General features: G+C 41.8%; 1 protein-coding gene across 1 annotated transcript; it reads right to left on the bottom strand.

Moving 5' to 3' along the window:
- Positions 1 to 872: 872 nt before the first annotated feature.
- LOC129828448 (uncharacterized) lies at positions 873 to 9,682 on the bottom strand. The gene is made up of 4 exons (XM_055889491.1): positions 9,145 to 9,682; positions 2,592 to 2,912; positions 2,279 to 2,416; positions 873 to 2,104 (listed from the first exon to the last, which is right to left on the bottom strand). The coding sequence occupies exons 1-4, from the start codon at positions 9,290 to 9,292 to the stop codon at positions 1,842 to 1,844; spliced, it is 870 nt and encodes a 289-aa protein (XP_055745466.1). The 5' UTR covers positions 9,293 to 9,682; the 3' UTR covers positions 873 to 1,841.
- Positions 9,683 to 25,940: the final 16,258 nt, after the last annotated feature.

Below are 25,940 nucleotides of genomic sequence, written 5' to 3'. Positions count from 1 at the left end.
TGCAGACCTGCCTTAATTTGCGTTCTATAGGGAAATGTATAATTTCCATAAAATACTACGTAAAATTTGCCCTTAGAATTTGTTCAATTCAAAGCAATAAACATGAATAGTGATGAAAAACCTTGTTTCTTTTATATTTGTTCAAGATAACCATGATTTATTCCACCCATGTCTTCATTATTTAATAAAACAAATAGCGCTTTTATTGCTAAATGTGATCTACCAGGGGTAAATGGCAAATTTGAACCATGTATGCTGTCTTTATTGCTTGTAATTGATATAAGTCAACATCTAAGTATTGAGTATTTTTACGTAAATTGTTATGGCTGTATTGTTTTAAACCCCGAATAACGTTGTGGGGCCATCAGACTCGCACACATTGGGTGAATAACAAAAACACCACACAAGGGTTAAAATATCTGTATTCCCAGTAATGTGAAATCCATAGATTAGGGCCTAATTAATTATTTCATTTCAAGTGACTGTTTTCCTTAGATGAACTGGAACTCAGTAAAATTTTAGAAATTGTTACATTTTTGTTCACTGTAATAAAGGGATTTCATGCATCTACTATCGCATTTGCGGACTAATGCAATATAGGCTACTATTGCTAATGTGATGAGTAGACTGCAAAGTCATAATTTAGGTTAACCACATAACTCAATCACTGTAAGCAAAACAGAAAATTCTGAACAATGCATTTCTGAGCGCGTAATGACATAATCAGAGATGTTTCTTCTCCTTTCTTTGCACAGAAAACATTTTGCCTTTTTCTAAACACATTTTATGCAATTCTACTACACTTTATATGACTGGAGAAATAAGCAACATTTTTCAATACGACAAAAATTAGTAGCCTACTCTGCTGACACACAAACAGATGAGTAAAAACGACCTTGTCTTGAACGTAACTATATAATCTAGGCCTACAAAAAGGAGTCACAAATTCGACAATATGACATCCATCTAGCCTGGAGGAGGGAATTGTCTCCCCAAATTTTTGGGCATCCAATGATAAAGGCAGTGAATATGGTGCACTCATTGGGGATATGGTTGATGTTCTCCTCTGGTGCCAATAAGAGGCTACTGTTTACTCAAATGGGAGTTCAGAAGACAAACTAGAGTCCTTTCTTTTCAGCAATAGCCATTTACTTTCTAAACTATGTTTTTCTTATGATTGTATTTTGAAATATTGATATAGGCCTACTAAACTGCTTTTCACTGACTGCTGCAACTCAACAATCAACTATTTTGTCGTCTATTTGCCGCCTGCTGCCCAAATTACTCATTTAAAACAAACAGCTAATTTTTAAAAGAAGCTAATGATTCTCTATGGTCAAATCAAATTCTCTGGTGTGGTATTTGTAATGATGTTATTTATTTCTGTATAAGGCACAAGTAATTATATAGCTAAGTTTGGAAATGTCATTCTATTTACATTAGGGGAAGCTTATCTTCCCCTAGCCTACTGGCTGCGCCGCCTATACCGACATCAATATATAAGTAGCCGGTGCATAAAAGTGGCTGTGAGGCTTACAAGGCCAAGTTCAAATGCCGACATCAAATTCAAAGCAATCGGCGAACTGCCTAAATAGCTGACCTGAAGCAAGCTGTTGGGTACTGTCTCTGCTCGATGCTGAGCGAAAGGTACACAGGCTGGCAGCTTCCCTCCGAGCTAATTGCTGCATAGTCTTAGAGCCAGCCGATAGATACGCTAAACAGACGTTGCATTTTAATGGTGAATTTGAATGATTTTGGTCAACTTTTTTTGTAGCCTACTTTTACATTTTTGGTCTTAAGCTACACCCAACTGACACACCTGCCTGTGCTACAGCATTGTCCTAAGCAGAGACATTAACATAATCATCTTCATCATCTTCACTGTTCATTTTCTCATCCGACCACCCGCAAACATTTCTTTGAGTGTTTCCCTCCTCGTTGACATAGACATTCTCTGATTTTCCAAAGCTCTGCCCTTTTTCCTTCTCATTCGTCTTTGCACCCTTCACTCCCTCCAGATCTCTCTGGCAACAGACGTTTTCAACATTCACATAGTCCTCTTCCTCTTCGTTGTCCTCCCCTCTGTGGTGTCTGTTGTCAATACCTGTTGCATAACAGTTTGCTCATGAATTTTTCGCAAAAAGCAAACTCAAGGGAATTTAAAAAAATGTACAAACAAAATGATGAGATGCTGATGAGATGCTTGAGATGCTGCTTAACTTTTCAGGCTCAAGGCGTAAATCAAGTTCAGAGTTTACAGGATAGTGATATCACTTACATTCTCCCTGGTCAGTCTCTGTAGATGGCTTTCTGTTCATCCTTGTCCTCCAGATGACTAGACAGATGACTAGAAGAAGCAGAAACAGCAGTGCTACCCCACCAGTCCCTCCAGAGACAATGATGGGGACCATGAATGCTGAAGAAAAGGTAGGTATTTCAAGATTTAGACCTACAGATCAAGACTTGTAGATGGCAAATTCATAGGATATAAAAACAATGAAACGGTGATTTGAAGGATTATAAATCTTGCAATACTATGATTCTTCTCTCACGTTTTTAAACACGTTTTTTTAAAGCATGCGTTACTTTACCTCTAATGGTGACAGCTAGTTCACTATTAGCCGACCTGAATGACCGGGTGGAGACGTTGACTACATAGCTGCAGCTGTATTTCCCCTGGTCTGTATAGTCTGCAACAGGAACGTGAAAGGAGGCAGAGTGGTTGACTGCTGGCTTAGTTTCAGTCCTGTTGGACCCAGAGAAGTCCAGATAGAAGAGGCCTCCAGGATACTGTGGCTGAATGGAGCAGGTGATGAAGAAACTGTGGCCCCTGATCACCTCTGGCCCCTGAGGTTCCCAAAACATCCCTCCATTTGGAGGACTGAAAGAGATGTTGGGCTGTAGCAGGACCACTGGGAAGGAAGTAAACAGCAATTTGAAAGTCATGTGATTCCATATTCACACCTTCTGACTGAGAAATATGTGTGTGATGGACAAGGTAATCAGTCTCTCGTCTCTATCAAGGCTCTGAATTTTAAATATATACAGTGAGCTCCAAAAGTTTTGGGACAGTGACAAATGTTTTGGCTCTGTACTCCAGCACTTTGGATTTGAAATAATAAAATGAATATGAGGTTAAAGTGCAGACTGTCCACTTTAATTTGAGGGTTTATTCATCCATATCGGGTGAACCGTTTAGGAATTACACCACTTCTGTACAACGTCCCCATTTTAGGGGACCAAAGGTATTGGGACAAATCCACCTACAATTAAGGTCAAAAGTTTTACAACACTTACTCATTCAAGGTTCTCTTAATTTTTTACTATTTTCTACATTGTAGAATAGTGAAGATGTCAAAACTATGAAATAACACATATGGAATCATGTAGTAACCAAAAAAGTGTTAGAAGAATCCAAATATATTTTATATTTGAAATTCTTCAAAGTAGCCACCCTTTGCACTTCAATGCACTTCAATTAACAGGTGTGCTGTGTTAAGTTAATTTGTGTAATTTCTTTCCTTCTTAATGCGTTTGAGCCAATTAGTTGTGTTGTGACAAGGTAGGGGGGTATACAGAACATAGCCCAATTTGGTAAAAGACCAAGTCCGTATTATGGCAAGAACAGCTCAAATAAGCAAAGAGAAACAACAGTCCATCATTACTTTAAGACATGAAGGTCAGTCAATACGGAAAATTAAGAACTTTGAAAGTTTCTTCAAGTGCAGTCGCAAAAGCCATCAAGCACTATGATGAAACTGGCTCTCATGAGGACCGCCACAGGAATGGAAGACCCAGAGTTACCTCTGCTGCAGAGGATAAGTTCATTAGAGTTACCAGCCTCAGAAATTCCAGCCCAAATAAATGCGACAGAGTTCAAGTAACAGACACATCTCAACATCAACTGTTTAGAGGAGACTGCGTGAATCAGTCCTTCATGGTCAAATTGCTGCAAAGAAACCCTTACTAAAGAACACCAATAAGAAGAAGACTTGCTTGGGCCAAGAAATGAGCAATGAACATTACAGGTGGAAATCTGTCCATGGTCTAGAGTCCAAATTGGAGATTTTTGGTTCCAACCGATGATCTCCGCATGTGTATTTGGTTGAGAGAATTTTATTTTATTTAACTAGGCAAGTCAGTTAAGAACAAATTCTTATTTACAATGATGGCCTACCAAAAGGCCTCCTGTGGGGATGGGGCTTGGATTTAAAAATTTTATATATAAATAGGACAAAACACACATCACGACAAGCGAGACACCATAACACTACATAAAGAGAGACCTAAGACAACATAGCAAGGCAGCAACACATGACAACATGAAAGCAACCAAGAGTGTTCAAAGCTGTCATCAAGGCAAATGGTGGCTTTTTGAAGAATCTCAAAAATAAAATATATTTTGAGTTGATTAACACTTTTTTGGTTACTACATGATTCTATGTGTTGTTTCACAGTTTTGATGTCATCACTATTATTCTACAATGTAGAAAATAGTAGAAATACAGAAAAACCCTTGAATGAGTATGTGTTCTATAACTTTTGACCGGTAGTGTATATGTGCATGGCTTCTTATGGCTGCAATCCCGTTAACGGGATGATATGACAACAGCCAGTGAAAGTGCAGGGCGCCAAATTCAAACAGACATCTCATAATTAAAATTCCTCAAACATACTGTACATACATACACACACACTTTTTTAGATTATACTGTACCTTTATTATTCGCCACAAACCCTACCACCCTTCACCCAATTGGAGTAAACTAGTAAACAATAACACTTAGGCTTCTACCTTCAGTTTATACATATTATACACATTTTACAGATACTATCTATTTCAAAATAGTTCTATTTTGTTTGTTTTTAGTCCTTCCATTTTGATATCTATTTGTAACTGTGCTATTTCACAAAATTTCTGAACCTATATACATTTTACAGACCCATTATGTTTTACATTGGCTCTCTTGTCATTAGTCCCATTCTTCAGCTCCATTCAACCCCTCCCATCTATCTCTTAACAAGATCCATTTTTGGATTTCTATTTGCCATATATTTTTCAACTGTGCTGTGATGCTTCACAAAAGTACTGAACCTTTTTATTATCATAGCTTCTACAGATTGTAAATTAAAGAAACATTTTTGCAAAAATAATGATTATATTATTGATTGACTTTGACTTTTCAAATCACCCAGTATTGCTATCTGCAGCGTTAGTTCTAGGTAAATGTTGCAATTCTTCAGCCATTACTGAACCTGTGACCAAAAACGAGCTACATATGGACAGTACCAAAATAAATGATCTAATGACTCTGCCTCCTCACAGCAAAATCTGCAGAGCTGGGAAGATTGTATCCCCCATATACATAACATTCTATTAGTTGCAAGAATTTTGTAAAATAATTAAAAAAAATTACGTTTTGAATCCGGCATTGTTTTGCATGTCAATTCATAAACCATGTGCTCAGGAATCAGTACATTAAAATCTCTTCCCAACTATTTTGCAATTTATATGGCACAGTTGTACATTTTTTGGTCCTTAAATGAAATTGGTATATGTTTTTATTTATCACAATTTTCTTTCTTTTTGTGGTAATGCTGCAATTCATTGGTTGTAATTCTGGGTAGAGCAGACATTTCCATATGTCTGTGCTAGCTGCATGTGTGACAACTCCACCAGTCCTATTTATGATATCATTTACAAAAATTATACATTTTATTGAAAAATAAGTTCTTTAATCAGTTAGTATATTTGAATTTAACCACAATAGTTGTTGTATTATTTGTTCTGTCTTTTCATGTGGATTAAACTGAAATTGCAACCAACTTTCTAAGGCTTGTTTAAAAAATAACAATATTGGAGATTATTTCATTTTCAAATAACCGAAAGTGAGAGGTTGTAATCTGAATAAAGGGAAAAAGGCCATTCTTGAACATGGGGTGAGACATTCTTACTAATTTACTAGAGAACAATTTCGGATTTAAGTAACTTTTGTATGACTGATGCCTTTAGTGAGAGGTCTAATGCTTTAATATTTAATAATTTCTGCCCTCCGAATTCATATTCTTTATATAAATAGGCCCTTTAAATTTTGTCTGCCTTGCCATTCCAAATAAATTGAATATTTTTTGTTCATATAATTTAAAAAGCAGGTCACTAGGTGTAGGCAAAACCCTAAGCAAATAGGTAAACTGTGACATGACTAAAGAGTTAATAAGGGTGATTTTTCCACAAATAGAAAAGTATTTTCCTTTCCATGGTAGCAAGATCTTATATAATTTTGCTAACTTTCTATAAAAATGTATTGGAGTGAGATCATTTCTTTCTTTTGGGATTGGATACCGAGTATGTCCACATCCCAGTCAGACCATTTTATTGGTAAACTACACGGTAATGTAAAAGTTGCATTTTTTTGTGATCCAAAATCCATAAAATTAGCTTCGGTTAGTGGAGACTGAAACGAAAACATATTCTTAAAGTACTTTACTTCCTCTTTCAAAACATCATTCGGTGAATCATGCGTGACTCCTTCATTTGTGACAAGTTTCAATAAAAATAAAAAATTGGTAGCATTTCTATGTTGAAGATGGAAAAAGTATTTGATAAATGTTTCCCCATATTCCCTCCAATTTGCTTTATTTTTATAATATATTACACTGGATCTTTCTTGAAAAAGTTCCTCCATGTCTTTTTCCTCAAACTTATTCTGTGCCTCTATCGTACAGTTTTTATTGCTATCTAACTGTACTGTTAGAACTAAATTGCTTTTGTTTTATAGATGAGTACTGAACTGCATGGCCCCTAAAGGCACATTTAAAAGTGTCCCATACAATAAGGGGATCTGCTGTACCTAAGTTATGTTTGAAAAAGTAAGTTATAAATTCTTCTGTCCTAGTTATAAACAAGTTATCATCTAGTAGGCTTTGATTACATTTCCAACATCCTCGCCCACGTGAAAATTCTGTAAGAGTAATATATATGCCAACTATGTGATGATCCGGACGCATTCTGTCCCCTATCAACACTTTTTTAAACTTTTGGTGCCAGAGAGAATGACATAAGAAAGTAATCAAGACGACTAGCTTAATTAAGCCTCCGCCATGTATATCTCACTAGGTCAGGGCATTTAAGCCTCCATATATCCACTAATTCCAACATGACAATCATGTTTTCCTTAAGTGCCTGAGGGTGATAGTTTGTAGGGTGATTTCCTTTATGTTCCATAGAGGTATTTAAAAACTTATTAAAATCCCCCACCATAATAATAGAGTCTAGTGTTGCTTATAGAGTTGATAAATTCTTATATATATTTTCAATTAAGCTTGGATCATCAGTATTTGGACCCTATAGGTTAATAAGCCAAATCTGTTACTGTCCAATAACATTTAAAATAATCCATCTACCTTGAGGATCTGTTTGGACAATTTGCACATTTGGATCAAAATTACTGTTAATCAATACCATCACCTCTTTTGAATTTCTTTGCCCATATTTTGCCCCACAGTCCTTTTTCCACAAAACTTCATCTAAAATTGTTGAATGAGTTTCCTGTAAACAATAGATATTATATTCCTTCTCTTTTAGCCAGGTAAATACTGATCGTCTTTTCTTATTATCTGCTAAGCCATTACAATTATAACTGGCTATACTTATTTCACCACTTACCATAATGAGACACAAGTTTACATTCTATTTATCAAAATATATGTCTGTAAACATACCATTAAAAAGTTACATGATGATTGAGTGTCTATATAGCTGTACCACAATATTTGCATTGCTACTAAGTAAACCTCCAATTGGTCCCCACTATTCCACCCGCTAAAACCCCTCTCCTCAACCAGAGTTGGGTTGTCATCCCAATGCCCGGCAGACCACCCCCCGGATCCCATAGCCCCGGAGAGACCGGGACCCATCCTTCGAAAAGAGCACAGTGTCACCCACAGAGAAGCAGATCAACCGCCAAATGCATTTCCATCGCCCTCACCTCGATTTGTATTATATATAGCCATCAAAAAATCTATTTATATTTTAAAATCCTGTTTCTTATTTTCCATAAATAGCTATTAATAGTTGTAGTAATGTAGGCAATTTATGCAAAGGATTTTTACCTCTCACCAGTCTCACCATTACCAAAATTACAGTATGGCAAGCAATTATTATATTAGCAAACAATTATTGTGAATCATCCTGTATTGTCTCTAACATCTTCTACTCCCTCGCAACAGTTGTGGGACACACACTCAACCCCTTTCCCCCACAACAACCATAGACTCAGATTCTCAACAGTTGCACCGTCCCAGAGCCCAACTCAAGAAAGGTCTTGATTTGCAAATGCATATACAGTTGCAGCTGTACGAGAAGGCCTGCAAAACTGTGCAAAACAAATGGGCAGAAATGGGGAGATTTGATGAACCATTGTCACGTCCTAGATGATGGAGGTCAGATATACCCCCTTCCCCTGAAACACCCACAACCTGGTCCCCTGTAGTGACCATATCCCAAGCATCTCCAAGCAGTCAGACCTTTGATTTTGTGCCACCAGGGCCACAATAATACGCCCAATAGAAATGAATGGTAAGTGTCTTGTGTCATTTTGGATTTACCTTAATTTTAAATAAGAATAGAATATGTTTCTAAACACTTCTACATTAATGTTCTACCATGTTTACGGATAGTCCTGAATAAACTGTGAATAATGATGAGTGAGAAAGTTAGAAACAAGTATCATACCCCACAAAATAATCTGAAACAGAACCAAAACAAACAGCAAATGCATCCAACAAGGTTGTAGAGTCACAAGCGTGATGTAATCATTGCATGCTAGGAATATGGGATCAAATACTCAACTTTTGATTACTTTAATACACATACTGTATAAGGGAATTTGTCCCACTACTTTTGGTCCCGTAAAATGGGTGGACTAGATACAAAAAGTGCTGTAATTTCTAAACGGTTCGCCCGATAAGAATGAACATACCTTCAAATTAAAGCTGACTGTCTGCACTTTGACCTCAGTCATTGTATCATTTCAAATCTAAACCGCTGGAGTACAGAGCCAAAACTAAATATTTGTCACGGTCCTAATATTTTTGAAGCTCGCTGTAGATTAGGCAACACTTATTTCCCAACTACCACCTCACCTTTAGTAACGTTGCTGTAAGGGGAGCTGATGGCTTGGCTGTTGGAGAGGGTTCTGTAGAGACAGCGGTAACTGCCCTGGTGTGAAGCATCCATCTTAAACTTTGTTAAAGTAGCCCTGGGCTGGGAGGATCCAACGGTCACGTTCATGACAGAGTCTCCATTCAGATAGAAGATGAACTCCACAGCATTACAGAGGATACGGGATGGAAGAGTGCAGGTGAGGTGGACCTCCTCTCCATGCAAGAAGGCAGAATAGGATTGGTTTGTGGAGAGTGAAGGCTTCTGCAAGACAACACCTGTTGGTCGAAGACATCTAGTTTAGTTAGGCAACAGTATTCACAACCTATCTACTGGTCTTCATACTGTCTTAGACACCTGCTCTGATCTAGGCTGCCCCCATCTGGTCACATAGCACCAAGTCCGGCCTGGGTTAAGATTCTTTGTGCAACAGTCAAAGTCTCCAGTAGGTGGCAGAACAGGCTATAATACTGCAGTAGTATGCTTTTTAGGATTTTCTCTCTGATGAGACATTCTTGCACAATTCAAACCATTCAAACCAAAACTCAAGTCTAGACAAGGAAAAGAGACTCCCTTACCTGAACAAATAACACCTGCGTCGTTACCATGACTACAGTTATGTTTTCCTCCTGTGTGTGGGCACTGCGTGATGGAGCACTCACTGCCAGAGCAGCCAACATCATCGTGCCAGATGGGCCCACTGCCCTGACCAAAGTAACCCCTCTCTGGGGCACTAACAGCATTCCCACAGCCGAGCTGTCTACACACCACAGCAGCGTCATTCAAGTCCCACACGTCATTACACACGGTTCGCCAGTGACCAATTTGATAGACCTCCACCCTCCCAGAGCAGAGGTCACTCCCATTGACCAGTCTGATATTAGGTTTAACTAGGAATTAAAGAAACATTTAAAATATTTGACAATGTGGGAGAAAATAAATGCATTTCAGTATCATATTCAACTAAATCAATGCCAAGTTGACACAAGTATAATCAATTGTATTATGACTTTCATTAACCACAATAGCAACAGAGGGACTTTTACCTGAGCAGACAACTCTGGCATCTTGAGACTGTAAACAGTCATGGTGTTTCCATCCTCCATGTGAGCATTCTGTGAGGGAGCTCTCACTGCCTTTACAGCCAACATCATCCAGCCAAGTCGGCCTGCCACCACTTCCCTGACCTAAGTGGACACTACCTTGGACACTCACAGCCCTCCCACAGCCCAGCTGGCCACACACCACATTGGCATCGTCGACGTCCCACTTCTGGCCACACACTCTTCCCCACTGGCCCTCGTAAAGAATCTCCACTGTCCCCGAGCAGCGACTAGTGCCATTGACCAGCCTGATCTCTTCACCAGCTCACAAAGAGGAAAAGAGATGATAGGAAAAATTAAAAATGATTAATAAGTAATTTAACACTGCCAGTTGTCAACGCTGTTTCAAACGTGTTAATTAACCTTTTTTGGACTTTAACAGCATTTTAAAACCGTTGAGACGTGTGTTCATGTTTTTTTTATTTAACCTTTATTTAAAAAGGCAAGTCAGGTAAGAACAAATTCTTATTTACAATGACGGCCTAGGAACAATGGGTTAACTGCCTTGTTCAGGAGCAGAATGACATTTTTACCCCGTCAGCTCGGGGATTCGATCTAGCAACTTTTCGGTTACTGGCCCAACGCTTTAGCTACTAAGCTACCTGCCGCCCCACTGGAACACTTACCTGCCAATGAAGATTTGACCATTTGATGAGCTGTTGGGGAGAAACACATACAACCAAAACATTACAATTAAAAACATTTACTGAGAATGCCATTTCTAAATGGATAACAGCTCATAATAATGTCATTAAAAAATCCTAATTGTTTTTTATATGTAAGTTTGTTCACCATTTCTGAATTGTTATTTCTACATTTGGAAATGTTACTAAGCTGTATATAGATAGTTATTTACATATTTATAAACTATTTTAAACATAAACCAGGCACGCAAACATTATTTGCATATGCTGTTGTGACATTTACACCATCTGTAAAGCCAGATAGTTTGGTATATATCGAGCTCAAGGATTTCCTTTATGAAACTGCCCTGAAACTGCCCTGTGTCTCATGTACAGTAGTGAACTTGTCATGGTTGACATTTGACAGACTCTCAGACTTCTGTTTAGTATACAGATAAAATAATGTATCAGTTTTACACAACATGGCCTAATTCCTTTGTTTAAAAATCAGCTAGTCCTGCTTTCTGCTAAATGCTATTAATGACTCAACACTATTTTGTGAAATAGTTTCTCCACTTGATGTTGACTTGATGTTATTTCCTAATATAAAATGTCAGCAGTGTTGAGGAAGCTACTGAAAATATAGTTTAGCTGCTACCAGTTATTTCACACTGGAGTAAAAAGTTCAGTTACAATGTACAGTGGGGAGAAGAAGTATTTGATACACTGCCGATTTTGCCGATTTTCCTACTTACAATGCATGTATAGGTCTGTAATTGTTATCATAGGTACACTTCAACTGTGAGAGACGGAATCCAGGGAAAAAAATCCAGAAAATCACATTGTATGATTTTTAAGTAATTCATTTGCATTTTATTGCATGACATAAGTATTTGATCACCTACCATGCTTTGTCAGTAGGAAAACCTGCAAAATCGGCAGTGTATCAAATACTTGTTCTCCCCACTGTAACTACCTGTGAGGATTGACGCTGGAGACAGGAAGCAGGTACAGGGAGAACATTTAATAAATAACGGACAAGACACAGGACAGGAACAGCGTCTGGACAGGGGTCAAAATAAATGCAGACACAGGGAACAAACAGAGGAAACAGACAGATAAAGGGGAGGCAATCAAATAATAATGGAGTTCAGGTGGGTCCAATGAGGTGCAGGTGCGCGTAATGAAGGTGTCAGGTGTGCGTAATGATAGGGAGTCTGGCGCCCTGGAGCCCAGGAGAGCGAGAGCGGGAGCAGGCGTGACAGCTACCGTTGAGAGAATAACTTTGAAAAAGTAATTCACTACATCAAATCGAACTCCTGCTAAATTATGATATCTAAATCTGAAATGTCATATAATACAAAATAAAAAACACAATGGGACACAATGCAAATAGTCTGGGTAGCCATCTGATTAGCTGTTCAGGAGTCTTACGGCTTGGGGATAGAAGCTGTTAAGAAGCCTTTTAGACCTAGACTTGTCACTCCAGTACCACTTGCCGTGCGGTAGCAGAGAGAACAGTTTAAAACTAGGGTGGCTGGAGTCTTTGACCATTTTTAGGGCCTTCCTCTGACACTGCCTTGTATAGAGGTCCTGGATGGCAGGAAGCTTGGCCCCAGTGATGTACTGGGCTGTACGCACTACCCTCTGTAGTACCTTAAGGTCAGAGGCCAAGCAGTTGCCATACCAGGCAGTGATGCAAACAGGCAGGATGCTCTTGATAATGCAGCTGTAGAACTTTTTGAGGATCTGAGGACCCAGGCCAAATATTTTCAGTCTCCTGAGGGGGAATAGGCATTGTCGTGTCTTGGTGTGTTTGGACCATGATAGTTTGTTGGTGATGTGGACACCAAGGAACTTGAAGCTCACAACCTGCTCCACTACAGACCCGTCGATGAGAATATGGGCGTACTCGGTCCTCCTTTTCCTGTATTCCACAATCATCTCATTTGTCTTGATCACATTGAGGGAGAGGTTGTTATCCTGGCACCACACGGCCAGGTCTCTGACCTCCTCTCTATAGGCTGTTTCATCGTTGTCAGTGATCAGGCCTACCAGTGTTATGTTGTCGGCAAACTTAATAATGGTGTTGGAGTTGTGTCTGGCTATACAGTCATGAGTGAACAGGGAGTACAGGAGGGGACTGAGCATGCACCTCTGAGGGGTGTGAATGATGTGAGCCATGACCAGCCTTTCAAAGCACTTCAGCGCTATAGACGTGAGTGCTAAAGGTCAGTAGTCATTTAGGAAGATTACCTTAGTGTTCTTGGGCACAGGGACTATGGTGGTCTTCTTGAAACATTTTGGTATTACAGATTCGGTCAGGGGCAGGTTGAAAAAGTCAGTGAAGACAATTGCCAGTTGGTCAGCGCATACTCGGAGTACACGTCCTGGTAATCCGTCTGGCCCTTCGGCGGCCTTGTGAATGTTGACCTGTTTAAAGGGTTTAGTCACATCGGCTACGGAGAGCGCGATCACACAGTCATCCAGAACAGCTGACGCTCTCATGCATACTTCAGTGTTGCTTGTCTCGAAGTGAGCATAGAAGTAATTTAGCTCTTCTGGTAGGCTCGTGTCACTGGGCAGTTCTCGCCTGTGCTTCCCTTTGTAGTTTGCAATAGTTTGCAAGCACTACCACATCCGACGAGCATCGGAGCCGGTCTAGTACGATTCAACCTTAGTGCTGTATTGACGCTTTGCCTGTTTGATGGTTCGTCGGAGGGCATAGAGGGATTTCTTATCAGCTTCCGGGTTAGAGTCCCGATCCATGAAAGCGGCAGCTCTACCCTTTAGCTCAGTTTGGATGTGGGCCTTGTCGGGTGTCTGAAGTAAATCCTTTGCGTCCGACTCGTTAAAGAAAAAATCTTTGTCCAGTACGAGGTGAGTAATAACTGTCCTGATATCTAGAAGCTCTTTTCGGTCATAAGAGATGGTGGAAGAAATATTATGTACAAAATAAGTTACAAATAATGAGAAAAACACACACAGTAGCACAATTGGTTAGCAGCCATCTCCGGCCCCATTCGTAATGAATGTCTCCCCCTCACTCTCTTAGTTCTAAGCCTCTTATCCTGCTGGACCTCTCAAGCTGGACCTCTCAGGCTGGACCTCTCAAGCTGGACCTCTCAGGCTGGACCTTTCTCAAGGAGAGAGAAAAACCTCCATCCTCAGTAGGCCGACCACAGGTCCTGGACCTTCGCCTTTAATGGAAAGAACTGAAATGGGAAATATTACATTTACATAAGTATTCAGACCCTTTACTTAGTACTTTGTTGAAGCACCTTTGGCAGCGATTACAGCCTCGATTCTTCTTGGGTATGACACAACAAGCTTGGTACACCTGTATTTGAGGAGTTTCTCCCATTCTTCTCTGCAGATCCTCTCAAGCTCTGCCAGGTTGTTTGGGGAGTGTCGCTGTAGAGCTATTTTCAGGTCTCTCCAGAGATGTTCGATCAGGTTCAAGTCCGGGCTCTGGCTGGGCCAATCAAGAACATTCAGAGACTCGTCTCAAAGCCACACCTGCATTGTGCTTAGGGTCATTGTCCTGCTTAGGGTCATTGTCCTGTTGGAAGGTGAACCTTGGCACCAGTCTGAGGTCCTGAGAGCTCTGGAGCAGGTTTTCATCAAGAATCTCTCTGTACTTTGCTCCATTCATCTTTATGTTGATCTTGACTAGTCTCCCAGTCCCTGCCGCTGAAAAACATCCCTACAGCATGATGCTGCCGTCACCATGCTTCACCATCGGGAGGGTGCCAGGTTTCATCCAGATGTGACAATAGGCATTCAGGCCAAAGAGCTCAATCTTGGTTTCATCGGACCAGAGAATCTTGTTTCTCATAGTCTTGGGGTCCCTTCCCTTAGGGTCTGAAAACTTTCCCATTCATTAAATTAACTGGGAAATGTACAAATATTGAATTATAATTGAATTCCAATTCAAAACAGTCCAAACACTTCAATTCCAATTGCAAAACTTTAAGATTGAATTAATTTCAACATTTCAACAACGTAAATACTCCACTTCATGAGTGAATTCAAGAATTGAAATTGACCCCAACCCTATGCATATTTAACTTTGGTTTGCCATTTCAAATGTAAAAAATTCTCGTGTGACTTGAAAGACGATTCTAGACCATTAATAAATATGTAAACTACGATATCACTAGAGAATTAATCAGTGTCATTTTTCGCGTAGATGGACCGGTGTTACCCTCTCCGCAGTTTCAAGATTCTATTTTGCTACATTTTAATAATTGCAATAATTTCTCAACTTTTCCAGTATAGGTCCGCAAAGCACACATTTTTTACTTTGAAATCACAGTTGTGTGAGCCAAGAAAGCAGACATGAGAACTGGAAATGAATCCTTTGTTATAGGTCAGTTTGATTTTGTGTGTCATGCCCTGGCCTTAGTATTATTTGTTTTCTTTATTATTTTAGTTAGGTCAGGGTGTGACATGGGGTATGTGTGTGTTTGGGGGTATTATATGGTAGAGGGGGTGTTGGTTGTAGTCTATGGTTTTGTGTTGAGTGTATGTATCTAGCTGTGTCTATGGGTGTGTAGTTTTCTAGGAAAGTCTATGGTGGCCTGAATGGGTTCTCAATTAGAGACAGCTGGTTTCTGTTGTCTCTAATTGGGAGCCATATTTAAGGCTGCCATAGGCTTTAGCTGTTTGTGGGTCATTGTATATGTCTATGTCGACGTAAGTAGTTTGTGTGTGCACTTGCGTTTGAAGTTTCACGATCGTTTGTTGTTTTGTTAGTTTGAATAAGTGTTTCGTGTTCATCTTCGTCGTTGTAAATAAAGAAGATGTATTCATATCATGTTGCGCCTTGGTCCTCTCATTCATGTCAACACGATCGTGACAGAATGACCCACCAATCTACGACCAAGCAACATGACCAGCGGCAACAGGAGCAACGCAAGGATTCATGGACATGGGAGGAAATTTTAGACCGGGAGGAACCAGGAGAATATAACCGCCCCAAAGCTGAGCTGGAGGCAGCGAAAGCAGAGAGGCGGCGATACGAGGGGCTAGCTCGGAGGCAGGAAAAGGATCTGGGCTACACTAAGTGGGAGGAGATCGACAGGTGGGCGATCAACCCAGGGAGAGTGCCGGAGCCCGCCTGGGATTCTCTGGCGCAGTGCGAGGAGGGATACCGGCGAATGGAGGCAGCACGACGAAGCGGTAGGAAGCCTGTGGGAAAACCCCAAAAATGTCTTGGGGGGGGGGGGCTTAAAGGGATAGTGGCGAAGTCAGGTAGGAAACCTGCGCCTACTCCCTGTAATTACCGTGGAAAGCGAGAGTACGGGCAGACACCGTGTTACGCAGTAGAGCACACGGTGTCTCCTGTACGTGTGCATAGCCCGGTGCGGGTTATTCCACCTCCCTGCACTGGCAGGGCTAGATTGAGTATTGAGGGATGTCATGAAGCCGGCCCTACATATCTGGCCACCAGTGCGCCTCCTCGGGCCGGTTTACATGGCACCAGCCTTACGCATGGTGTCCCCGGTTTGCCTACATAGCCCAGTGCGGGTTATTCCACCTCCCCGCACTGGTCGGGCAACGGGGAGCATTCAACCAGGTAAGGTTGGTCAGGCTCAATGCTCAAGGGAGCCAATACGCCTGCACGGTCCGGTATTTCCGGCGCCACCTCCCCGCCCCAGTTCAGTTCCACCAGTGCCTACACCACGTAACAGGCTTCCAGTGTGTCTCCAGAGCCCTGTTCCTCCTCCACGCACTCGTCCTATGGTGCGTGTCTCCAGCCCGGTACCACCAATTCCGGCACCACGCACTAAGCCTCCTGTGCGTCTCCAGCGTCCTGTGCATCCTGTTGCTGCTCCCCGCACTAGCCCTGAGATGCGTGTCCCCAGTCCGGTACCACCAGTTCCGGCCCCACGCACTAGGCCTAATGTGCGTCCCCAGGGTCCAGTATGCCCTGTTCCTTCTCCCCGCACTAGCCTGAAAGTGCGTGCCTTTAGCCCGGTGCCTCCAGTTCCGGCACCACGCACCAGGCCTACAGTGCGCCTCATCCGGCCAGAGCCATCCGTCTCCCCAGCGCCGTCTGAGCCATCCGTCTCCCCAGCGCCGTCTGAGCCATCCGTCTCCCCAGCGCCGTCTGAGCCATCCGTCTCCCCAGCGTCATCTGAGCCATCCGTCTGTCCAGAGCCATTAGAGCCGCCCGTCTGTCCCGAGCCGTCAGAGCCGATAGTCAGTCAGGAGCCGCTAGAGCCATTCGTCAGTCAGGATCTGCCAGAGCCGCCAACCAGACAGGATCTGCCAGAGCCGCCAACCAGACAGGATCTGCCAGAGCCGCCAACCAGACAGGATCTGCCAGAGCCGCCAACCAGACAGGATCTGCCAGAGCCGCCAACCAGACAGGATCTGCCAGAGCCGCCAACCAGACAGGATCTGCCAGAGCCGCCAACCAGACAGGATCTGCCAGAGCCGCCAACCAGACAGGATCTGCCAGAGCCGTCAGTCAGCCATGAGCGTCCAGATCTGTCAGCCAGCCATGAGCGTCCAGATCCGTCAGCCAGCCATGAGAAGCCGGATCCGTCAGCTAGCCATGAGCAGCCAGATCCGTCAGCCAGCCATGAGTCGTCATCCAGCCAGGATCTGCCCATTATCCTGGTGCTGCCCCTTATCCTGGTGCTGCCCCTTATCCTGGTGCTGCCCCTTAGTCCGGTGCTGCCCCTTAGTCCGGTGCTGCCCCTTGGTCCGGTGCTGCCCCTTAATCCAGTGGGGTTAATGTGGAGGGTGGTCATTTGGGGGAGGCTACGTAAGCGGGTAGTGACTAAGGTGGGGTGGGGACCACGACCAGTGCCGGAGCCGCCGCCGTGGAAGGACGCCCACCCAGACCCTCCCCTAGACTATGTGCTGGTGTGCCCGGAGTTCGCACCTTAAGGGGGGGGGGTTATGTCACGCCCTGGCCTTAGTATTATTTGTTTTCTTTATTATTTTAGTTAGGTCAGGGTGTGACATGGGGTATGTGTGTGTTTGGGGGTATTATATGGTAGAGGGGGTGTTGGTTGTAGTGTATGGTTTTGTGTTGAGTGTATGTATCTAGCTGTGTCTATGGGTGTGTAGTTTTCTAGGAAAGTCTATGGTGGCCTGAATGGGTTCTCAATTAGACAGCTGGTTTCTGTTGTCTCTAATTGGGAGCCATATTTAAGGCTGCCATAGGCTTTAGCTGTTTGTGGGTCATTGTATATGTCTATGTCGACGTAAGTAGTTTGTGTGTGCACTTGCGTTTGAAGTTTCACGATCGTTTGTTGTTTTGTTAGTTTGAATAAGTGTTTCGTGTTCATCTTCGTCGTTGTAAATAAAGAAGATGTATTCATATCATGTTGCGCCTTGGTCCTCTCATTCATGTCAACACGATCGTGACATTGTGACTGTCTACCAAGTCGCTCGTGATCAATATCATCAATTCACGGAGACCAAAATCGACAAATTTAGCACGTTAAAATTCATTTGCAGACATTAGTATATCCAGTACATAAATCATAGCAAACAAGGCTAAGATAGAAAGAACCATATATACTGTACTTGGATATAGCAGAAGTTAGAGACAACAGATACCAATCTATATATAGAGTAAATTGTTATTCATGTGAGGCACTTGCAAGACCTTCCTTTATGAAAACTTAGTTACTGTAATACACAAAGACTCACCTAATGCCATAAAGAGTAGAATTGTCACCATCTTGGTCCTTGTAATGTCCTCCGATATCAGATATGATTCTCACCAACACTTGGCAGTAAATTGCAATTTTTACCCCAGATTTAACTATTTTCAAGTTACAATACAATGGACTCAACTAACAATACAACCAAAATTCTGCTGAACCAAAATTGAGAGATAAATTACCATGGTCTGGCAATGCTACATCAATGTAAAAAATATCAATGTGTTATCTTCTACACACTTTCAGAGTCACACCGTCACAAAACAGGAAATCCTGGCCCACTACTATGTTTAGTCTCTGGACTGGCCACGGATTCCCTTATACTGAGTTCAACACTGAGCTCAACGCCACAAACACCATTTGTTTCATTTTTTAAACAAATCATATGAAACCCATAAAACACGAAAATTAACTGAGGGGCCAATAAGAAATGCACAGAACCTAAAAAAATAAGTCACCATCGCAAACAAAAATTGTAGTATAACCCTTAAATGTTCTCTGAATCTTGTGTTTGTTCTTGTAAGGTGATCTACCATAGTCCCAGGTCCACTGAAATGCTGCTCTGAAAGTGGACAGGTAGCCTAATGGTTAGAGGATTGGGCCAGTAACCAAAATGTTGCTAGATTGAAGCCCTAGCTGACAAGGTAAAAATCTGTCATTCTGCCCCTGAACAAGGCAGTTAACCCACTATTCTTAGGCTGTCATTGTAAATAAGAATTTGTTCTTAACTGACTTGACTAGTTAAATAAAGGTTTAAAAAATGGTGGAGCCCCCCCAGAGTTAAGAAACAACATTTAAAAACACACAATGTGTGTTAATGCTAATGCCGGAAAGTATGTCGAAGATCACACAATGATCTTGCATAATCAAAACAGTTGTTTATGTATTTGATCCCCAAATGCTGGTTGTGCATCCGATTGCATTACAAGATCAAGATGTGATCTTTTACACACTTACTGGTATTAGCATTACCATAACAGAGAAAAACAGTACACTGTCATGAAACAGGAAATCCCAGCCCACTAACCACTTATGTGGTTAGTCTCTGGTCTGGTCGCTGATTTCACAAAACTGCGCCGGCACACAACACTGAGCGCAACACCACAAACCCCATTTCATTTATTTTTTAAACCAAGAATATCAGACCCATAAAACACAGTGATGGAGCTATACATAAAATTATTCATATATATATTAAACATACAGTACCAGTCAAAAGTTTGGACACACCTACTCATTCAAGAGATTTTCTTTATCTGTACTATGTTCTACATAGTAGAATTATAGTGAAGACATCAAAACTATAAAATAACACATATGGAACACATATGGAAATCAAAATGTATTTTAGATTTTAGATTCTTCAAAGTAGCCACACTTTGCCTTGATGACAGCTTTGCACACTATTGTCATTCTCTCAACAAGCTTCACCTGGAATGCCTTTCCAACAGTCCTGAAGGAGTTCCCACATATGGTGAGCACTTGTTGGCTGCTTTTCCTTCACTCTGAGGTCCAACTCATCCCAAACCATCTCAATTGGGTTGAGGTCGGGGGATTGTGGCGGCCAGGTCATCTGATGCAGAACTCCATCACTCTCCTTCTTGGTCAAATAGCCCTTACACAGCCTGGAGGTATGTTGGGCCATTGTCCAGTTGAAAACAAATGATCGTCCCACTAAGCGCAAACCAGATGGGATGGCGTATCGCTGCAGAATACTGTGGTAGCCATGCTGGTTAAGTGTGCCTTGAATTCTAAATGAATCACGACAGTGTCATCAGCAAAGCACTCCCACACCATCACACCTCCTCATCCATGCTTCACGTGGGAAACACACATGCAGAGATAATCCACGCACCTACTCTGCGTCTCATAAAGACACAGCAGTTGGAACCAAAAAATCTCAAATTTGGACTCATGAGACCAAAGGACAGATTTCCACCAGTCTAATGTCAATTGCTCATATTTCTTGGCCCAAGCAAGTCTCTTCTTACTATTGATGTCCTTCAGTAGTGGTTTCTTTGCAGCAATTCGACCATGAAGACCTGATTCACACAGTCTCCTCTGAACAGTTGATTTAGAGATGTGTCTGTTACATGAACTCTGTGAAGGATTTATTTTGGATATGATCTGACGTGTAGTTAACTCTAACAAACTTATCTTCTGCAGCAGAGGTAACTCTGGGTCTTCCTTTCTTGTGGCGGTCCTCATGAGAGCCAGTTTCATCATAGTGCTTTATGGTTTTTGCGACTACACTTGAAGAAACTTTAAAAGTTCTTGAAATGTTCCGCATTGACTGACCTTCATGTCTTAAAATAATGATGGACTGTCGTTTCTCTTTGCTTATTTGAGCTGTTCTTGCCATAATATGGACTTTTACCAAATAGGGCTATCTTTTGTATACCACCCCTACCTTGTCACAACACAACTGATTGACTCAAAAGGAAGGAAATACCAAAATTAACTTTCAACAAGGAACACCTGTTAATTGAAATGCATTCCAGGTGACTGCCTTGTGAAGCTGGTTGAGAGAATGCCAAGAATGTGCAAAGCTGTCATCAAGGCAAATGTTGGCTACTTTGAAGAATCTCAAATATTTGTTTAACACTTTTTTTGGTTCCTACATGATTCCATATGTTTTATTTCATCATTTTGATGTCTTCATAATTATTCTACAATGAAGAAAATATTAAAAAGAGAGAAAAACCCTTGAATTAGTAGGTGTGTCCAAACTTTTGACTGGTACTGCAGATATACACTGAGTGTGCAAAACGTAAAGAACACCTTCATAATATTGTGTTGCACCCCCCATGAATGCTCCCAACAGTTGTGTCAGTGTGGCTAGATGTTCTTTGGGTGGTGGACCATTCTTGATACACAGGGGAAACTGTTGAGTGTGAAAAACCCAGCAGCATCGCAGTTCTTGACACACGCCTGGCACATCCTACCATAACCCATTCAAAGACACTTAAATCTTTTGTCCTGCCCATTCACTCACTGAATGGCACACATACACAAACCATCTCAATTGTCTCAAGGCTTAAAAATCCTGCTTTAAGCTGTCTCCTCCCTCATCTTGTCACACCCTGACCATAGAGAGCTGTTTATTCTCTATGTTGGTTAGGTCGGGATGTGATTAAGGGTGGGTTATCTAGGGGAATTAGATATCTATGTTGGCCTGGCATGGTTCCCAATCAGAGGCAGCTGTTCATCATTGTCTCTGATTGGGGATCATATTTAGGTAGCCATTTCCCCTTTGTGGGATCTTGTCTAGGTATAGTTGCCAGTATGCATTATATCAGCGGCACGTTTCGTTTGTGAGCGTTTTTGTTCTTTGAGTTTTTCTCTTACCAATAAAAGGGATGGAAACAAACCACGCTGCATCTTGGTCCAATCATTATGACGAGTGTGACACTTCTACACTGATTGAAGTGGATTTAACAAGTGACATCAATAAGGGATCATAACTTCCGCCTAAGATTCACCTGGTCAGTCTGTCATGGAAATAGCACGTGTTCCTAATGCTTTGTAGACTAAATGTATTGTCTAAACTAAATCATATTTTATTGGTCACATACATGTAATTAGTGGGTGTAACAAAAATACTTGTGCATCTAGCTCCGACAGTGCAGTAATATCTAACAAATTACACAACATATACACAAATTGAGAAGCCAATAAGGAACCTAAAAAATAAGCCCCACCCCCCCAAACAAAAACTGTAGTATAACGCTTAAAGGGTCTCTGAATCTTGTATTTGTTATTGTAACGTGACCTGCTATAGTCCCTGGTCCACTGAAATGCTGATCTTAAAGTCCCACCACAATCTTACTTTCAGCCTGACAGTGCACCAACCACCAGTTAAGAAACATTTAAAAACACACACAGACATGGTTCTTTATTAAATGTTATTCTCTTCGTCCAATGATCTGGCATAATCAACAGTCATTTATTTTATCCCCAAATGCTGGTTGACATCCGGTTGCATTACAAGTGAGAGTGCAGGGGAAAAACAGTTGTGCGTTGTCATACTGGCTGCAGAGAGGCTGGCCAATAGCAGCGTTCGATCGTTGTGAAGGACAGATCCACTCCTACTGAACAGCAGAGGCAGTGGTGTTGTGGGGAAAGGAGATGTGGACAAGTTACACTATTGTGTGTAAACAGTGGTTAGAGATGGGGCAATAGCTAGCCTGATCCCAGATCAGTTTGTGTTGTCTTGCCATGTCATGCATTGGCAAGACAGCACTAACTGATCTGGGGCCAGGCTAGGGAATAGCTAGGTACTCGGATGTGTCAGAGTCCGGGATGACAGACAGATAAATACTGATAGTGTGCATACAGAGGCAGTGGTGTTGCTGTGATAGATAGATAGAGGCTCTGATACTGTGAAACAAACTTAGAGGCAGTGGTGTTGTGTTGTGGTGGTGGGAGTAGAGATAATGGGGAACATGTATACATACAGAGGCAGTGGTGTTGTGTTGTGGTGGGGGGAGTAGAGATAATGGGGAACATGTTGTATACATACAGAGGCAGTGGTGTTGTGTTGTGGGGGGGAGTAGAGAGATGGGGAACATGTATACATACAGAGGCAGTGGTGTTGTGTTGTGGTGGGGGGAGTAGAGATAATGGGGAACATGTATACATAGAGGCAGTGGTGTTGTGTTGTGTGTGTTGTGTGTGTGGGGGGGGTAGAGATAATGGGGAACATGTATACACACAGAGGCAGTGGTGTTGTGAGCGTACTGATATCGTGCCACAGAGTTTACATGGACATAGAGAGATACATCCTACTGACAATGTGCTACAATGTGAGCATACTGGTAACGTGGTACAGTTTGTGACTGATTTTATTTATTTATTTTATTTTACCGTTATTTTACCAGGTAAGTTGACTGAGAACACGTTCTCATTTGCAGCAACGACCTGGGGAATAGTTACAGGGGAGAGGAGGGGGATGAATGAGCCAATTGTAAACTGGGGATTATTAGGTGACCATGATGGTTTGAGGGCCAGATTGGGAATTTAGCCAGGACACCGGGGTTAACACCCCTACTCTTACGATAAGTGCCATGGGATCTTTAATGACCTCAGAGAGTCAGGACACCCGTTTAACGTCCCATCCGAAAGACGGCACCCTACACAGGGCAGTGTCCCCAATCACTGCCCTGGGGCATTGGGATATTTTTTTAGACCAGAGGAAAGAGTGCCACCTACTGGCCCTCCAACACCACTTCCAGCAGCATCTGGTCTCCCATCCAGGGACTGACCAGGACCAACCCTGCTTAGCTTCAGAAGCAAGCCAGCAGTGGTATGCAGGGTGGTATGCTGCTGGCGATGGTGGGGGGTAGTGGGAGGGCGGGGCATAGATATTGACAATGTGCTACAGTACAGAGGCAGTGGTGTTGTAAAGATAGGTGATGCATTACAGAGGTAGTGCTGTTGGGGGGTAGTACATACACTATCCAGACGTGGAATGAGGGAGGGACCAAGTTGGGAAAAGGGGGGAGAAGGGGATCACAGACTTATTGGTCATTTTTATTTGACTGCTGCTCTCTACATAAAAGGCTTTGACAAAGTGAAAATTGGCTAGACTCCATGTACTTTAAAACAAAGGAATACATCTTATGTACATTATTTCATGGCTGCTATTTTCTTACAGGTCATCTTCATAACTCCACGACTACTTGACTCTAGATCATAGAACCACTACGTTTCCTTTTCTCCCGGGTCCAATTTGTGTTTTGTGTATCAATTTGATTCAACTTGTGAACGTGCCAGTGCAAGAGGTCTAATGCATAAAGTGAATTGCATCTGAAATCGTGTCATCATTTTTGTTCTACTTATATTTTGATTTGATAGAAAAAAAACACACATTTCCACTGTGACTACTTAGTGTGCTGATATTCCTGGGTGAAACGAAGAGAACAAAACACTAGGTCTGGGGAGGTGGGGGGAATCACAAATAACATCTAAGTTCTTAGAACAGTGAGAAAAATGCTGAGAAAAAGATGGCAATTCTTTTATGCATCATTCCACTTGGACAAATCAAATTGCAATGATTACTTTTTCAACATATATATTTATATTTCCATATATCTTTTGTAAGAAAATATGTCTCTCAAAGTTGTAAACTGTCCCTGACAACATTTAGGGATGACTCGTGCCCAGTGTCCAGCAGTCTGTCTGTCTAGTTCCCTGCAGAAAGACGTGCGTCTTGTCGACCCCTTTACCCCAGGTCTGACGGGCACTGAGCCTGAATTCCTGTCCAATGTCTTGAGGGGGAGAGAGGAAGAACAGAGAGTCATCACTGAGGAGAGTAAACAGAGCATCTCGTATTAAACTCCCAGACCCTCTGAGTTTTCCAGCGTCTACTGGATGAGAGGGGGCATGGATCTCCATCCTCAGAGTGATCACTCGCTCTCCGCTCCTGGAGGAGGAGAGGGCGGGATAAGAAAAAAGAGGGTCATGTGCTATGTGTTCCACGAGATTCTGTCATATGTAAGACCCTAAATATTCATCTTCAAATAAATGACGAAAGATATAAATGTACTGCACCTTGCAAAAGTATTCATCCCCCTTGGCGTTATTCCTATTTTGTTGCATTACAACCTGTCATGTAAATAGATTTTAACTTGGATTTCATGTAATGGACATACACAAAAACATCCAAATTGGTGAAATGAAAAAAATTACTTGTTTAAAAAAATTCTACAAAATAAAAAATTGAAAAGTGGTGCGTGCATATGTATTCACCCCCTTTGCTACAAAGCCCCTAAATAAGATCTGGTGCAACCAATTCCCTTCAGAAGTTACATTAGTCAAATAAAGTCCACCTGTCTAAGTGTCACATGATCTCAGTATATATACACCTGTTCTGAAAGGCCCCAGAGTCTGCAACACCACTAAGCAAAGGGCAGCACCAAGCAAAGCGGCATCATGAAGACCAAGGAGCTCTCCAAACTGGTCATGTGACAAAGTTGTAGAGAAGTACAGATCACGTTTGGGTTATAAAAAAATATCAAACTTTGAACATCCCACGGAGCACCATTAAATCCATTATTAAAAAAATTGAAAGAATATGGCACCACAACAAACCTGCCAAGAGAGGGCTGCCCACCAAAACTCACAAACCAGGCAAGGATGGCATTAATCAGAGAGGCAACAAAGAGACTAAAGATAACCTTGAAGGAGCTTCAAAGCTCCACAGCGGTGATTGGAGTATCTGTCCATAGAACCACTTTAAGCCGTACACTCCACAGAGATGGGCTTCACGGAGGAGTGGCCAGAAAAAGCCATTACTTAAAGAAAAAAATAAGCAAATACGTTTGGTGTTCGCCAAAAGGCATGTGGGAGATTCCCCAAACAT

This window comes from Salvelinus fontinalis, chromosome 2, assembly GCF_029448725.1.
Source record: "Salvelinus fontinalis isolate EN_2023a chromosome 2, ASM2944872v1, whole genome shotgun sequence".
NCBI classification, from domain to species: Eukaryota; Metazoa; Chordata; class Actinopteri; order Salmoniformes; family Salmonidae; genus Salvelinus; species Salvelinus fontinalis.
Note: the sequence above shows the minus strand (reverse complement) of the source record. Positions and strands in the feature narration are given on the sequence as shown.